At 43.9% G+C, this 17365-nt stretch overlaps 1 protein-coding gene across 1 annotated transcript; it reads left to right on the top strand.

The window, feature by feature from the left end:
- The first annotated feature begins 1561 nt into the window (after positions 1 to 1561).
- Positions 1562 to 17081, top strand: LAMP3 (lysosomal-associated membrane protein 3). Its single transcript, XM_008944005.1, has 6 exons — positions 1562 to 1607; positions 5802 to 6583; positions 7819 to 7941; positions 11339 to 11396; positions 13577 to 13744; positions 16942 to 17081. The coding sequence occupies exons 1-6, from the start codon at positions 1562 to 1564 to the stop codon at positions 17079 to 17081; spliced, it is 1317 nt and encodes a 438-aa protein (XP_008942253.1).
- The last annotated feature ends 284 nt before the right edge of the window (positions 17082 to 17365 follow it).

Below are 17365 nucleotides of genomic sequence, written 5' to 3' on the forward strand. Positions count from 1 at the left end.
AAGACAGAATGTATGAATTTATTATAAGAAAAAAGTGTGCAAATGAACTTCCTGTAATTAGGCTATTCTGACCTGTGTAGAACCACACTTTGTTTGAAATTTATAAAAATTATAACTAGTACAAAACATTGTGGTTGATGTCTCTGTATACAGTAACTAGTCAAACGAGCTTTCCTTCTATTCAAAATAAAAGAGTACCAGTAAAGGCACATCATCACAGTAAAAAAAAAAATCCACTACCTCTGTCCAATATAACTTTACTGGTCCAACACATGTTGCAAAACCCATGTTGTTTTTTACCCATGTTCCTAAATCCCTGGGGCTCTGAGGAGAGTGCAGAGATTCACACAGGCATTTCAGAGCCACACATGCTAATGCTGCTGCAGCCATAAAGCAAGAAACTTGTAAGATAACTTTATTATAGTTCCCTCCAAGGTATCTGCTCACCTTTGGCTACCAGTGGTTCATTACAAAATGCCGATTAACCCAAAAGTGCGTTGTGGATCACGTAGAAGGGCAAGAAGGTAAAACTGTGAATGTGGAAACAATGCAACAGAGAGAGCAAAAGAAATTTGAACTCATTTCAGCCAGTCTCTAGATTTCTTCAAAGAAAGCACTCACCTCACTTGAGTTTTCAAGTCATTGGCCTTATTGTGTTACAGTAGTGGTATGAGAAGATAAAGAATTAGAACCACACCAGGTCTTAGGTGTGGGGCTTGCTTAGTTCGCCCCACGGCAAAGGCCCCAGGCTGGCAGAGCAGCCGCCCACGTGAGCAGGCGTGATGCTCTCCTCTTGCACATCCCCAGTGCCTGGCTATGCTTGCTGGGACCTGCCCACGCAGCTCCTGTCCCAGCTTGGCGTGCTTTGCAGGAGGCACTTCTCAGGACACGGGTGGGGCGTTGCTGTTTGCTGAGGAGAGTGTTTGGATGCAGCACTGAAGGTAAGCCACCCCTGCTGATCCTCCTGCAACAAGCTCAACCCCAGGAGCAGGACTGAACCCGCCAGCAAAGGCTGCTGATAGTCCCCAGCTGGGACCAGAGCCCATCCAGGGCTTTGCTCAGGTCTGTCTTGTCTTTAGCAGGTGCTCTAGAGATGGCTCAAGATCACCCCTCTCCCTTCTGTGCCTTTATATAAGTTTGGCCCTAAAGAAAGTAGCTTGTATGAGAAGAGAGAGAAAGTACTGATTTATAGGTTGTAGTCCCCCCGGGGTGCAGATGCAGACTGCACCAGGTTTTCAAAACTGCAGAGAGCTGCATGAAGCTTCATGTGGCCTTGCAGAGCCCCAGGTCCCAGCTGCAGAGTGAGAGCCTGTCCCCCCCTGTTAGACCAGCAGTCATTTCTGTTTTCACTTTCTTTCCTAACCATCATTTATTTCCTTCTGTGGTATTTTGCAGACGAGAAGCATCCGTCTCCCCTTCTCTCTCCACCTCCTTTCCAGCCATGTGACTGAGTGCTCCCTGCATCAAGTGAAACTTTGCAAGTCCCCAGGGAAACTTGATTTCCTTTCCACCCTCTCCACGGTTAGAAGCAGAATCTCCCAAACCTGCAGCTGTGCTGGCCATGGGGAGGAGTGCATGGCCATTCGTCTTGCTAACCTTTGCCTCTGGTAAGTAACATCCTTCATCATTTCTATCAGAAAAATGAGGTAGACTATGCTAGTTTTGTTTCCTTGCAGTCAGAACAGCACCTAACAGACTGAAAACTTTAAACAGTTTTGCTGCTAACACTAAGGGTGCTTTTAGCAAAGTCCCACTGCTAAGAAATGACTATAACTACATTTATTTGCATGGGATAGACTGTCTGATTTCCTCCTGTGTATTTTCCCTTGCACTCTGTGGTGACATAAACTCTGACTGTGTGATGGAGTCAGCTCAAAGTAGTATTAGAAGCAGACTTTTTGGGCTTGCTTTTCTTAATTAAAAATAGCTTCCAGACCAGCAGAACTGAGTGAAAGTCTTGAGAGAGGCAAGCAGAATTAAAAACTGAGGAAGTGTTGCTTGAGACATTTGTCTGCAAGATGCAAAGCATGATTGAGAAAGCAAGAGTGAGGCAGGGGCTTGGAGAAGGCAGGCTGGAGCTTATCTCAAACAACAAGCCCACATCAGAGTCACCGTTCAACCCTTAATGCTGCTCTGTGAATATCTGTGGAGCCAGGCTGGTTGAGGACGTGTCCCAGCATGGGAAGTCACCCTCAACACTCACAGCATCACCAAATCTGGCAGGTGAAGAAGGACAGAGTGTGATTTAAGCTGTGTAATGGCTAAAGGGTCCAGCTCATTAGTGAGGCGCTGGATTTCTGCATCCATCGGACGTTTTGCCATCAGTACCCAGGGAGCACACAGGTAATGATCTTTGTGCCCCTCTCAGCACAGTGAACAGAGAAACAACCCAGGGACTCACCCACAAGCAGTCCAGTCCTATCTGCTCTTCCCCCTATTCCCACTCCATAGCCAGTGACCACTGAAGTAGACATAGACACGAAAGGAGAGCAAGATCACACTAAGAGAAGGAACACTAATAACAGTAGTCAGCAAGGATCTTTTTGACCAGCAAGGACTTTTTTCCTAAGCTCTTTATCCACTTTTGATCATTCCTTTAATAATTTGTTGTGCTATTTTATTAATAACGTGAAGTAAAGTCTTTCTGTGCACATAGGCAATTAAATATAAAGAGTCTAAAGGATATAGGTCTGATGAGTTGCAATTTTAAGAAACTGCTCCTGTGTTGGAGGGAAATGATTGCAGTACCAGAATCTCTCAGAAAATCTTGGTTGCTTTCCAGTCCTCCTCAAGGACTCAAACCAAAGCAGCCAGAAGCAACAAGAGTGTTTTCAGTGGTTATATGAGCTGGGGCAGGTTTTTGTCTAACAAAATCAGTTAGCTAAACATGAGCATTTCTCCTGGGCAGCATAAAGCAGAACAGCCCTGCTGGGTGGCTGTGCAGCATGAGTGTGTCGCTAGATAAAAAGGGGAAAAAATCCTCACCAAGAGTTTTTTTCCTCCCAACCCATCACAGGATAGCAGGCTGAGAAATGACACAGACAGATTTTGAGTGCTGCTTTTCCCACCACAATGCCTGGGAGAAGTGACATTCCTTTGCTAGCATTGACTAAAACTTGCCACCAAAGAATGAAAACTGGGGCTCTGGGCCAAGACTGAGAACAGTGAATTTCTGAGAGCTGCCCTGATACTTTTCTGAGGGTTTTGTTCTGGAGTGTTGCGTGCACGGAGGCTTGCTGGGCAGAAGTCTGTCCCTCAGCATTTGTAACACACAATTTTGAAGCTGAGGTGAGATGAGGGAATTGCAGCTGCTTGCTCCAGGAAGATGCACTTCAGGGAGCACACATTCCTTAGGCAAAATGCTGGCTTCATAGAAGTATTGAGCTGGCTTCATAGAAACAGAGAAGATACAGAGCTGCAGAGCTGCAGTTCTTCATTGTTCTGTGGCCCTTTTTGCTGGCAGAGCTGTGAGAAGGGCTGTGGTAGAGGGAGCTGTGCAGGTGGCCCGTTTGCTGAGCTGTGCCAGGCTCCCCAGGAGGCAATGCTGTAATGCTGAGGGAGCCATGGCAAAGCCTTCCAGGCCTTAGTTAGAGAGTAGGTCAGGTACCCCATGGGCCCACCTGCCCCTTTGCACAGCAAAGCTACCAAACTACCTCCAGCAGCCACCCAAGAAGAGCCAAGACCACTAGGTGCAACCAGAGAGTAATCCAGGGAGCTAATGTGGCCAAATGCCTTTTGAGAAGACAACCCAAGACAACCCAAGCATGGCTGTGCCTCTACAGAAGCTCCCAAATGCTTGGGGGAGTCGTGGGAAGCTGGAGGAGCAGTCTGCTAGGCGAATACGAGCCATGGGCCACCCCAAAGACATTTCTGACTTTACCCCTCGGTGGCCCTGTCAGGCTGAATGTTTCTCTGAGGAAAAATAGTTAGGTTGAAATGACCTTTTGGGGAAAATGAAGTTTCATTTAAAAGCTATGGGCAGCATCCAAATGTCAGTGAACGTTTCTCTCCACATCTGTAAGATAAGTGTTATCTGGCCAGTAATCAAAACCAGTCTGTTACCTAAAAACTAGGATGACCTGACTAGTTAAGACTTCTGTAAATTTAAATATGGGTTGTTTTGCAGTCTTATAAGGGAAAAAAGAGTGAAAATTGCAACTTCTTTTTTATTTATATCATGCCAATATACTTAGATACAATTACCTATAGCTGGTATATGTCAACTGCTCTGATTTTCCACTGGTACACAAAGAAGGAGACAAGTTATCTGCTTATCTCTGCCAAAATATGTGGTAAAGTCTAGGGGAAAGTGAGAAAATTAACTCAAGTATCATATTAATGACGCATTTTTACATTCCTTCTGATAAAATTCACAATCAGAGGGATCTGTCCTCTTATTTTTGTGGCTTTTCAATTACATCAAGTTATGCTGCTTTGATGATAACAGCCATACTGGCAGTCAAGGATATTCTGTACAGCGCAGAGGTGAAACCCAGGCAATTTTAGGAAAATGGAGTACATAGTTACATTTCTGCTTTTCTCTAGCATAGCCATTTTGAAGGGAAAATTGTGGTGTGGGTTCAGATCTGTACATCTGTTCTCTTTTCTTTGGTTTTGGTCTCGAATTTGATTCAAAACCCAGCAGGTTTTATTATTATTATTTAGTTTATATGTATCCTAAAATGGTGATATTTCGTGAATTCCGCTGGTGTTGCAGATCTGTTCATGCTCAGTGAAAATAAATACTTGAAGGAAAGAAGAGCTTGTGAGATTTCAGCCATTTCTACTCTGAATGTGCCTCTGGCCTTCATCAATCCTAAAATCCAAATCTCAGTAACCTACTTGCCAAAAGCCTTCCTGCTTTAGCTCGTAGCTTCACCTTGCCCTTACAGAGTCTTATTGCATACTCACAATCAAAGACTCAAGCAGAGGAGTTGTGAACTTCACCTATTCTACAATGTACTTTCCCTGCTTTTTCTTCACTTCATTATTTACATTTAGAAGCCGAGTATTTTTGGTTCTGGAAGGCCATGTTTCTATACATATTATAAGATGGAAGTGTAATTTTGGTGTTGTGACTACTTTCAGATGTGGTCCAAAACACCCCTGGATGCTGTACCCTGAAATGTGTTTCTCATTGCTGAAAGCCCATCACTAAGAGGGCTGGTCTTTCCTTGTTTGGAGCATCCCCTTGGGTACCTCCCAGGAGGAAGGACCTCAGGGTTCAAGATGGAACAGTTACAACAAAACCATAAATAAATATCTGGAATTTTTCTGTTTCCCAGACTATTGTGAATCACTGTAGGACCATTAAGATGCCTCACTTGCTTGACACACAAAAAAATGTTCTTTTTGCCCATGGCAAATAATCAACAACCCCTTTGCCTGTTACTCACACTTCGCCTGCCTTAGACCCTGATAACCTGCTCCTAGCAAACCCTGGTGTACCACCGCCAAGCACAAGAAGGGAATTCTTGTGCTTCCTGGGCGTTGTGCAAGCTCTGCTCACACCTCTGGCAACCCTTGGCTTCTCCAGCAGTAAGAGCAGTGTGTGGGGAGCTGGGAGCCAATGTGCTGCCACTGCAGTGGGTACAATCAGAGGTGTGAAGAGCAAGGGACTGGTGAAAAGTTATGGGTAGTCCTAATGCATGTCTGCTTTCACTCTCCTATCATGAGTACCCAAATGGAAAATAAAATCATGTCACTCATTTGATAAAAAAAATCAGTACAGTTATGTTGTTGGTATCAACACAGACATTAAATGTAAAGGCTCCTAGCCTGACTTGTTTGTTTCTTTGCAGCACTTTCCTCCTACTTGGCTGAAGTGGCCTTAGGGGTCGAACTGTCTCCAGAAACCACGCCCTTCCACCATATGGTTATTTCTGCTCAGCCACCTTCCCTGTATCATTCTTCACCCCATCAAGGCACCACAGTTCATTTTAACAGCACAAGCTCTCTTAAAACGGCACCCACAAGCCATAGAACGACTGTGCAGACAGAGGAGCACCAAGTAACAACAGCATCAGGCCAACACACGGCAGACCAGGCAGGAGCAACCACCATACAAGTGACTAGTCAGAAATCTTCCACGGTGGTATCCACAACCTCAGCAGGCAATACAACTGCAGCTGGCCAGGCCACAACCCGGGCAATGGAAACGGGTACGCCTGCGGTGGAGAACACAACTGTACACCCTACGTCCTCACCCAAGCAAGCCAGGACACACGTGACCACAGAAGTTACAGTGACGGCCACAAACACAACCACAAATACATCAAATACACAAATGACATCTGCTGCTGCAACAACTACAGCCTTCACCATGCAAACTGTAAAGCCCACCACAGGGTCAGGAAATCAAACAACAGCACCTAAAAGTCCAACAGCCACGGCCATGACCAACACAACAACCGTTCATCCAAGGACTCAGACAACCACCCAATCTACTACGATGACAATGAGATCCACCCTTGCACCACAGCCTTCTCCCATCCCCACTGGAACATACACTGTTTCCAATGGGACCAGGACCTGCATCAAAGCAGTGATGGGTTTGCAGCTGATGGCTCAGAATACAGAGAAGGTGAGGTGGAAGCACTACAAGGCTGAACTTTGTCATGTCTGTTTCTTGATTAGCTGTAATTTCTTCTTCTTGTTTCAAAGCAATTTTCAGAAGTTGGCTTGTGTGTTAAAAATAAGTGGTTTGCTACTAGTCTAAGGCTTTTCCTGTGCCACAGCAGCTCAGCTGCTGTACTTTGGCTTGTATAAGGATGTCAGTGGGACATATGGATGCTTTCTTACTTCAGTGATTGATGTGTAGCAGCAATACTGGGGGTTAGATAAGCCTTCACCATTATTTGTGCTTCCCAGAATGGTAGACTACTTAAAATCTGAATTGACTTCAGTGAAGGGCTTGACACTGTGAGCTGCAATGAAAACAAGAAATTGTCAATTCACAGACTTGGATTCACAGGTGGGTTGTCTTGATGCTGACACATGGAGATTTTCGGATCATGGGAACTGCCAGGCTGAATCAGAGCAGGGGTCCTGGAAAGCTGGTACCGTCTCCTAGCAGTGATCAGCAGTAGATGGTTCAGCAAAAAAGATGTCATAAAACCTAGAACGCTGATTATGTCTCTCAGACTTACAGTTCTGAGGCCTCTATTAATTCAATATGTGGGGTTACATCCCCAGGCTCTGGAGTTCATATGCCTCGAGCTATCCCCATTACAAAGCCAAATATTCTTGTTTGGGGTCTGAATTATACTAACATGGGATGAGTATCTAATGTTGATAAAAGTAATTTTCATCCCTCACGCTGGCAGCAGCTAGGCCAGGAACATGATTCCAAACTTCACCAGACCACAGTGAGATGTTTATTACATAAATAAGGTGTGTTTGAGATGAGACCAAAGAGGCCAAACTGTGTTCAGGGCTGCAGAGTTCTCCTTTCAGACTACAGTGTGGGTTGGTAGATGGTAGAGATGAACTGTGCAGGACATAAGGAGGAGGCTGGGGTGACATGAGGAGCAACACATGTTGAAGCCAATCTAACTTCTGTCTGCCTCTGTCTTGATCTTTGCCTCAGGCACATGTTCCCACTGCTCCCTCTTTTTAAATTACCATGGGTGCTCATCTGACACTGCTCTGAATCCTATCAGCTTGCTGAATGAGCAGAAAACTGTTCATTCAGCCACATACAGACTGTCTAAAGAAAAAAAAAAAAAAAAAAAGGCAGCTATAAATCTCTGTGTGTTTCTTATTAAGTTTCCCCTGTCCTCTTCACCAGCAGCCCTGCAATGTCTCTTCTCTCCACAGAAGCAGATGGAGTACATGGCTGTCAACCCCAACGCCACGGAGACATCTGGAAGCTGTGGGATGGTGCAGTCCGAGCTGACCATCACTTTCAGTGGAGGGTTTATAAACTTCACCTTTGTAAAGGTAATTGTTGCATTTGGAGGGAAGGAGTGTTTAGGATGGGGGAAGGAGTGTTTAGGATTGGGGAGATGGAACTTAGCCTACTTTTGATCTAGATTCTGCCATAGGAATAGGCATTTCATGCATCTCTATGCTAGTTTTCCACCTGTATATAAGGCAGTATTGCTCTTGTCCGTCCCAAGACACTAGAATCATAGAACCATTGATTAATTCAAGTTGGAAAAGACTCTTGGAGGCCACCTGGTCTAACCTGTTCAGAGAAGGGCTAATTTCAACATTAAATCTTGTCTTGTTCATTCAAACATTCAATTTGGAAAGGTTTCTACATGCAATGAAGGGTAAGTACAGTGCATTGCCATCCTTTGATAGAAAGTGCTAGAGGACAGTGTTAAAGCTACTTATTTAGCAACACAAGTCTAGAAAGATCCTCAAGCAAAATCCGAGTCTCATTTTCACACAGTCTCTAGTGGGAGGGAAGGCTGGGTCTGCTGCTTGCATTGCAGTGGGACAGAGGTGAGTGGGTCTGGGCTTGGAGTCCCTATGCAGGAACAAAGGGTGTGTGCCAGGAGCTTGACTCACACTATCAAGTAGCTCTTATGAACTGGTGTCTCAGGGACCACCTGAATCCGGGTGAGGTTAATCATTTGCTTCCCATAAATGCCAAGTATCACAACTGTCCAGCCAAATTAAATCTAAAGGGCAGCCTGTGCAATTGTAAGTGCCCAGGAGCCACAGCCCATCTGCAACTGAAGGGGCCCATTTCACCAATTTCTGAGTGGAAAATTCCAAACAAGTGAATTACAACAACAAAATTGTAGATAAGTGCCCTTAAAATGTACCAAACCAGGGAGACTTATAAGTACACACAGAAACTTAGGCAAGAGAGAGAGGCCCTGCCTCCATGGTGGGAAAATCAGCTTTCTTTTTGACATTGTGTCTGCTGATCCCATGCTCCCCACTGGGATCACATCATGTGTGGATGAGGCTGTAACATAAGTTACCCTGAGTGTTGATGCTACTATAACCACAGGACAAAATTGCTGAGTGTCACCCATCTTCTGGCTTCCTCATCATTTCCATGGTTTACACATTTTGGGAGGCAGCACGTAGTACAATTTATCTGAAAGCTAGTAAGGGCTGAGTGGTGATGTCAGCAGGGCTATGGACAGAAGTTAATACTGTGTATAAAGTCATTACTGAGCCGTGGGTTGGATCCCATCAAACTCTGACAGTGTAAGATGCGTTAAGGCCTCTTCCTGGAGCTCCACAGCAGTGCAGAGCTGCATTTGGCCATCACTGCAGTTCTCTGTCCTTCAGTTAATCAAGCTAAAATATCAATCTTACAGCCTGGTTCCAAGCTCAAATTAGTGACAATTAAGAAAAGTACAAATGGTTAATCAGTTATTTCCATAGAAAGTCCAAGAGGCAACAGCAAATTATACCACTCCTGAGTCATTAATGCTTGAGCAGAGAAAAGATTTCAATTAATAATCATGTCGTGATTTTAGTTTATGGCAGAAAGGTCTAAAAGCTACAGAGGAAAGTGAGGGAAAAAAATCAAGGAGCTGTTTTAAAACAAACGACCAGTTCAGATCATGAGTGTTTGCTTTAAACATATGGTTCCTGCAAGAAGGGAGCATTTTCGCTGTTACAAGGATCCTTAGAAAAAGTCTGTTGATTCAAGTACCTATGAAAGCCCCAGCTTGCAGCACCCTAAGGAGAGTGATGTGAACCTTTAGGAGGTACTTGACCCATCTTGCCCTGAAAACGGTGGTTATTGGCACAGCATTAGACAATCTACCCTTAACTTAAAGATAAGCCTCAAGAGCATAGCAGGGCTTGAGCCTAGATCTCTTTGAAATTCAAGTTAATAAGAAATGGTTTTGCTGCATTTTTTTATGTGTTTGGCCCCACTAGCCTCTCTAAGTGTTTTGAACCAGGAGCACTCCCATGGTGGTGGCACTTCCGCGTTCCACTGGTGAAGGAGGAGCTGGATTTGCCCCAGGGCTGCGGTGCTGGTGTGGGGCAGCAGGAGGTGAGCGGCTGTCTCAGTACTCACCACTGCCAGCTGCCTTTTGCAAAGAACCTGAAAAAAGAAAGTTTTAGTAACCAGCCCACAAGATATGAAGTAGGAGCAGGTGTTTCTCCCAAGTAAAGTTATTCACTCTGGCCAAAGAGACTGTAGTGCTGCCACCAAAAAAAAAAAAAGGTAATATTTGATGTACTTAGGTCTTTAAGTAGGAATAATGCTGAGAACCTCTTCTTTGGTGTATTTCTTTCTTAAACTTTCCCAATCCATCCTGCCAGCTTTTAAACTGCATAATATTAAAACTGGCCTTACAAGAGATGTTTACGTCTGCTGGCATTTATCCACCAGCTGCACTCACCACTCCCTCTGTGCTCACAACTGGCACTAAAACCAACAGAAGGGCTGCTGCACGAGCACTCACATTATACTGCAACACTGCTACCAGGGGAAAGCTCCTAGGGCTGGCTTTCACTTTGTGACAGTCCAGGGGAGGACAGTGTTCGGGCTGCACCACGCCTGTAGGGCACGTGCAGGCAGGACACCTCGCTGGAACTTTGGCTCTGCGTGGCTGCACTGGGTGCTTTCCATGGCAGCCGCCTGTATGTGTGTGACAAAACCCCAGCCAGAACCAGCAGTGTCAGCAGGGTGGAAAGAACAGTTACTTCTCCCCGACGCATCCAGGTTACCATTTCCTCTTTTGCAGTGGCTGCTGTTGACAAATAAGGTAGGAAAAGAGTGGTTGGAGCACGAGAGAGCTGCCAGCTCTCCGCCTGTGCGGAGCTCTCCCCGTCCAACGAGCACAGCATCACTGCTGCTTTCCGCTCCCTGCTGACCCGCAGGGCACCGCAGCGCTCAGGGTCCCCAGTTCTTGGAAAGGTGCGGGCTAAGGTCCTGCAGGCACTCGGACTGCAGGTCAGCACGGTTCAGTCCAGTGCAGGATGACTCAGGAGGGCACAGTGGGGACTCTCAGTGAAAGCAGAACAAGTGAATAAAAGCAAAACAGCTTATCACATGCCTGGTTATTTGTGTAATGTAAACTGTTCGCTGAACTCCTTCCTGCTTTTGGTTACCACCAGTACCACGCAAACATCTAGCTTGAGCAGCGTGTGTAAAATAATTCCTGCATGGTCCACTCTCACTGAACTGAGCAGAACTGATGCTGTAGCTGAGACTGCTGCATTAAACTCCGTCTAATAGCCAAGAAGTTAGTGATTTGGAAAAGAAAAAGCAATACATCCAAGCAGGTTGAAGGTGGTGCTCTAAAATATGTTTCTTTTGGAAAATTTGTGACCATTTTGCTGTGGTGACCTGTATTTTTTTTTTCACAAATATGAGGATATATTACAGATAAAGCTGTATCTTCCTTCACAGCAAGCTCCAACATACTACGTCAGTAAAATTGAGACCAGATTGCAGTTACCTTCTGGAGGTCAGTGATTTTACATTTCTTATTGTAAAAATTGTGATTTTACAATCTTAATTTCATATCAAACTGTTCCGGGTGTGGGATAGGCTTTCTTATCTTTAAAACACCGGATTTTGCAAATTACATGTTTTTGTCAGGATTTCAACATGTGCTTCCTCTAAATCTTATGGTATGAAAATGGAAGAGAAGGGACTGGGCTGCAATTTCAACAGAATTGTTCTATTTTCTGTTTGTCCCTCAAAACTTTTCAGAATAGAGATTACTACAAACCTAAATTCAAGATACAAAACAGTCCTCAATGTTTTTACCTGCAAACACACAAAAATGCTCCAGTTCATTTGCATGCATCTATCTAATCTAATAAGCAAACTAAATGAACACAGTATCTGGATCACATAGATGCAGAGCTGCATCCAGATTTCAAATACACCACCATGGAGAGGAGGTGTCTGACGTTTGTTTTTGGAAAAAATAACAACCGTAAACATTCTCGACATTGGGTCAGGAGTTGCTCTAGAGGTTCCATCCCAAGAAATGCTAAGAGGACATAATTTAGGTCAGTAAGAAAAACTTAGGATTTTCTCTGACATTAATTTGGCACAAATTCTTCCCACTATATCAAATCATTGATGAGTTAATGACTATATTATGTCACTTTTCCATTTCTTACTCATACGTATTTGGATTGACTCTTGTCCCTGAAAGAAGAAAAACAAATCAGGTATGTCCTAATAGCACTGAGTGTTTTGGAAGCTCAGTGCTTATTCTTCTCACTGATGAGCACTTTTATTAACTTGAGTGGAGCCTTTTCTCATCTACAGCAATTAAAGTGAAAGGAAAGCTGATCAAGAGGACGTCTGCCGGGGATGGTCTCAGTCTAAATGACAAGAGTTTTCCTGTGCTTTGCTAAGTGCAAATTGCAGTGAATGCAAACTGACTGGCTTCATTCTAAATTTTAAAATCCAAATATACTTTGAGTCCTCCACAGTGGTGGTGGCAAGAGACATTGCTACCTCTGGCTGTTTGTTACTGCCTCCCTGCCAGATGTTGCCATTTCCCAGCCCACTAGCAGTATTTTTACAGTAAGCAAGACTGTATCTTTTCTAAGATAAAAACGACTGAATTAACTGTACCAGTACACATTAATGTACTGATTTTGATTGAAGAGAACCAAGAGTATGCTGCACACTTGTGATGGCAGACGTGGTTGAGATGCGGTGATGCAGAGTTGGTGATGTGGATGATTTAATCTTAAACTGGTATATCTGTTTTCAAAGGATATTCATAAAGGATATGCCCAATTTACAAGACTTTTGCATGCTTTGAACTTGAGCCACACTTCCCATAAAGTACTGTGACACTGGAATACGTTTAAAAACATATTTAATACATAAAGCAGTGCAGACTAGATATGTCATGTTTTGTCTGGAAATAACTGTGCTGGAGACCCAAGATAGTTGTCTCCTCCTATGAGAATCCTAATGCCCTCCAAACTAAGTTTGTTAAAACATGATTTGAGGAATCATCTGAAATGGTAGCCACTTTTTCAGACCCAAGCTCAGCTGAGTTGCCCATTGATAATTAAAGCACTAATTTCAATATGCAGGAAATATAACAGATACCTTATGGGGGAAATGTCCATGTTTTAATCACATCTGTGACTGCTACTGTGCCAGAGCGCTGAGGATCATAGAATTACAGAATCATAGAGTCCTTTAGTCAAATAGGTTGTCCTATTGGTGGTTACTTGTGAGAAGAGGCCAGCAACCACCTCTCTACAAGTTCTTTTCAGCTAGTTGTAGAAAGTCATAAGGTCTCCCCAAGCCTCCTTTTCTTCAGACTAAAGCTCCAGTTCCCTCAGCTTCTCCTCATAAGACTTGTGTTCTAGACCCTTCACCAGCCAAGTTGCCCTTTTTGGGACCCACTCCAGCACCTCAATGTCCTTCTTGTAGTGAGGGGCCCAAAACTGAACCTAGTACTCGAGGTGTGGCCTCACCAGTGCCCAGTACAAGGAGAAGATCACTTCCCTAGTCCTGCTAGCTACATTATTTCTGATAGAAGCCAGGATGCTGTTGGCCTACTTAGCCACCTGGGCACACTGCTAGCTCCTCCATTTTATCTCAGAAAGATGTTGTGTCCAACAGTTAGCTGGATTCTTATCTGTCTCTCTTTATGGCTTCCAGGTATGCTTTATTATGGAACCATACAAAAGAAGCTGTTTACAACAAAGCTGGGGAACTCCTTTAAGTGTATCAGCAAGCAAACCTTCAGCTTGGAGAAGAACTTCCAGCTACTCCTTGTTAATATGCAGCTGCAGGCATTTGATATTGTCAGTAACCAGTTTGGAAAAGGTAAGTAGAAGGATACCTTTTCCACTCTTCTGAGATCTATGTGTTATGGTAGCCTGATAGATATGATCTGCTAGATTATAACCATACATGTGTGGTGAAGCTGTTAATAGCACAATCACAGCTTTGTAATAGTTCCCAAATAATGTAACGTGCCTGCTCTGGATTCTCACCTTTTTATGAGCCATTTTCAACACATGGAAGATGGAAAAGGATCTTTCCCTCCTGCATTCAGTACCTTCTGTTTCTCCTTCTCATTAAAAACATTCAGCTCTACAGCCACAATTTTATTCTTCACCCATTTTCTCCCAGCGTAAGTGGAGATGTGTTCACCACCATTGCACTGCCTAAACCCCTAACAGGTACAGTTCAGCTCAAGGTCACTGTTCTTGATATAGTCAGACTCTAGCTATTTTGAAAAGCTCTTGACACTCACGATGTCACACAGCTGCAGCTGCAAAACTGCCAACTAATAAGGGATATTTGTGAATGCAGGATGATACTTTCAGAGCAGCTGTGTCTAGACATGCTGAAACGTGCTCCTGAGGAGCAGCACGATTGGCATACTTCCAGTTTCAGGGTTAAAGGTGATGTTCATCTCTGCAATTTGTCTTTTCTTGAGTACAGCCACAAAGAGGCAGCCGTGTAGCTTAGTGAAAAAACAGAGACAGTCCAGTACTGACTCCCCTGGTCTCTGGATTGCCCACATCAGGAGAATGTATTTGGGCTCATCAGAGCTTCTTCCTACACCCACACCTGAGGTTCTTTCCTCAGGGAAATGAGATGTTGTCATCCTTGTTTCTTGTTCAGTGATGCAGCCAGGACCTGGCCAGGCTTTGGGGTGCAGTACTACTGGGTGCACCATGAAAGTCCCATGTCCCACAGTACGGACACTTTAATGGTCTACTGCCTTACTTCTTATGAGATGCACAGAAGAGCCTACAAAAAGCAGAGAGGTGGACCAGATAGGACTCTGTGGTCTCTTTCAAATTGTGCATCTTCACATTTCTGTGACTTCCTCTCAGGATGTTTCTGTAAAAAAACTTGGGTGGACAGATAGGCTTATCAGCTCTCCAGCCCTTCAGATGCACTAATAAAACATTCCCTTCTTCTGACATTTGACTTTCTGCATGCTTGAAAAATATTGCCTCTGTATTCTTCTTTTCACTTTAGATCTGTGTTTTGACTCAGTTCAGCTCTGTTTGACTGATTCTTCTTTTGTTTGTATTTCACAATTCTGGTTGCCTTTCTTATTCTAAAAGTAATATAATGGGAAAAAACATTTGGGGCTTTTTAAAGATGTACTTCTTTTGCATATTTTTCTTTAAGTTCTTAAAATCCACACTGAGAATCCAGTTTATGCTCTCATTCTCATGAAGATTTTTTTCATGGGACAACGCTGAGCTGGAACAAGTCATGGGATCCCATCAGGTCCCCAACTTCCCATTTGATTTTGTAAAATGGGTAGGTTCAGTTATGGTTTTTGGTATGGCCTCACCTCTAGCAGAGACAGAGCTTACCGGACCCTCTCTCTCTCCACCTGCCCCAAGGTCACACTAATTTCTGATAATCAATAGCATATACAAAACTCAGTTGGTTTTGCTCTGAATCAAAGGGCTGAGAAAGCAGGTACCACCTCTGAAGTAATTCCCCAGTGGCCTTGAAATGGTTATGAAAGTGTTACGTTACCTCTGGTGTGTATGCAGATTTTGAGAGACAAAATCCCCAGTTTAGGGATGACTATACACATCACCAGCACCCTCCCATTGGGTGTTTCAGGACTGGCAGTTTCACTTCTGTTGCTTCTGATTTGTTATCTTTAAAAGGGGAAGAAAAAGAAAACACTAATGAACATTGGTTGCAAGTTCCTTGCAATTTTGTACTGACTGCAGCAGCGTTACAGCTTGGCCTGTTTGAGTCTGGAAAGCCATGAAGATGTCTTCTAAACTGCACTTCAGTGTAGCAGAAACAATTCCTGGAGTTCATAGCCCACGGTTTTGTCAAAGCAAAACGTCCATTTCAAATACTGCTGGCTTTTGCAATACTCAAATGCAAATACTTTTCAGCTCACTTCCTTAACAGCACATTACATTAACCAGACAAAGCTTTCAAAAGGCAGCATCTAGTAGAATTCTGATGCCTTTGGCTTTGTGGCATTGCATCACATGAAATCACCATCTGGGTCAGAGGAACAGATTTTTTCGGGAGAGCCCTGTGGAGGCTCTGGAGCTGTGACATGATGTCATGCACACCACATGCTCCCGGGGCTAGCTGCCTACTGTCAGCACAAAGATTCCCATTAGGAAAAAAGCCTAAGCTATGCTACAGTCTGTGCCAGCATAGTCATCAGAATTATACAATAACAACAGAAGCTTTTGTCTTAGAGCGCTGTCGAAACCTGCCTTGGAACAGTCACAGGGCATGAAAGGGGCAGAGGGACCTGTCATACCCTGGGTGTAAACTGGATTCACTGCTGAGCTGGGATACGCTGTGAGGTTCAGATGATCAAGCTACCCTACTTAGAGGACAGTTTGCTACTCAGGTGCCACTTAAAGCATGATGATGCTAAAGGTCTTTCTTTCTTTGGAGCCTGAGGAAGGGAATCTGATCTACTCCTGTAGATCAGACAGAAGATGTAGTTCTGATCCCATCCTGGGATAACACAACAGTGATCATTGCCAGACCTTCCCTTCACTCCAGGACTACGCTTGTTGTATTGTGAATTTGAGACTGATCCTGCCATGGTCACTTGGGTAAATACTCCATCCATGTCAGTGACCCAGATGGTGCAGCCTCTCCATAGGAAAGCTACCAGTTTATTCCAGTCTAGAAGTTATGTTTTAAGTAATGAGTTTCCATTTAATCAGATGATGGCTTCAGTATTCATTTGGATAGGGATTAGCTGAGGAATTCAAGATTTGCCCCCTCTGCAGCTAAGAGATATGTTTGAAGAGAATATATTTTTGGATGGTTCTTTAAAGACATTATTTGTGTCGAAACCTTTTCTGATAACATCATATGTACAGTAAAACTGCAAAGGTACTGCTAAAGCAACCCCTTAGACTAAGTCCAGAGCTTGTGCCTTCCTAATCTCTTGATGTTCTGAGTTAGCCACAATTATCCACAAATATTCTGGAGTATATAGTCTAGGTGTACTGTTTTCCGCTATAACACATTCTCTGATCTCCTTTTAATTCCAGAGGAAGAATGTTTTCTTGACAGAAACAGCAGAGCAGCTCCCGTCGCAGTGGGCCTGAGTATCTTGGGATTGTTTGTCATTGTATTTGTCACTTTCCTGATTTCCAGAAGAAAGTCACATAGAGGATACGAACGTATCTGAGGTGCCCTTGTATTTCCAAATGTGTACAGCAAGTACAGACGTCACAGGAGTTTTAGCATCTATGTGGAAATCTCGCTGCCCTGAAGCCACGTTTTTCAGTGGGATGACACCATGTCTTTAAAGCTCATTGTTTCTGGTAGTGATTGCTTTAAGGTGGGAAGGAGAGAACTCACACCGTCTACTTTAGGCTATTCTTAGCATCTAATTTACGTGTAGTCCAGAGGACCAATGTGAGGAGCCTAAATTCTTTATATTACCAAAAAAGGAGGCAATCCAGACCACCT

This window comes from Merops nubicus, unplaced genomic scaffold (genome assembly GCF_000691845.1).
Source record: "Merops nubicus isolate BGI_N331 unplaced genomic scaffold, ASM69184v1 scaffold27847, whole genome shotgun sequence".
Classification (NCBI taxonomy): Eukaryota; Metazoa; Chordata; class Aves; order Coraciiformes; family Meropidae; genus Merops; species Merops nubicus.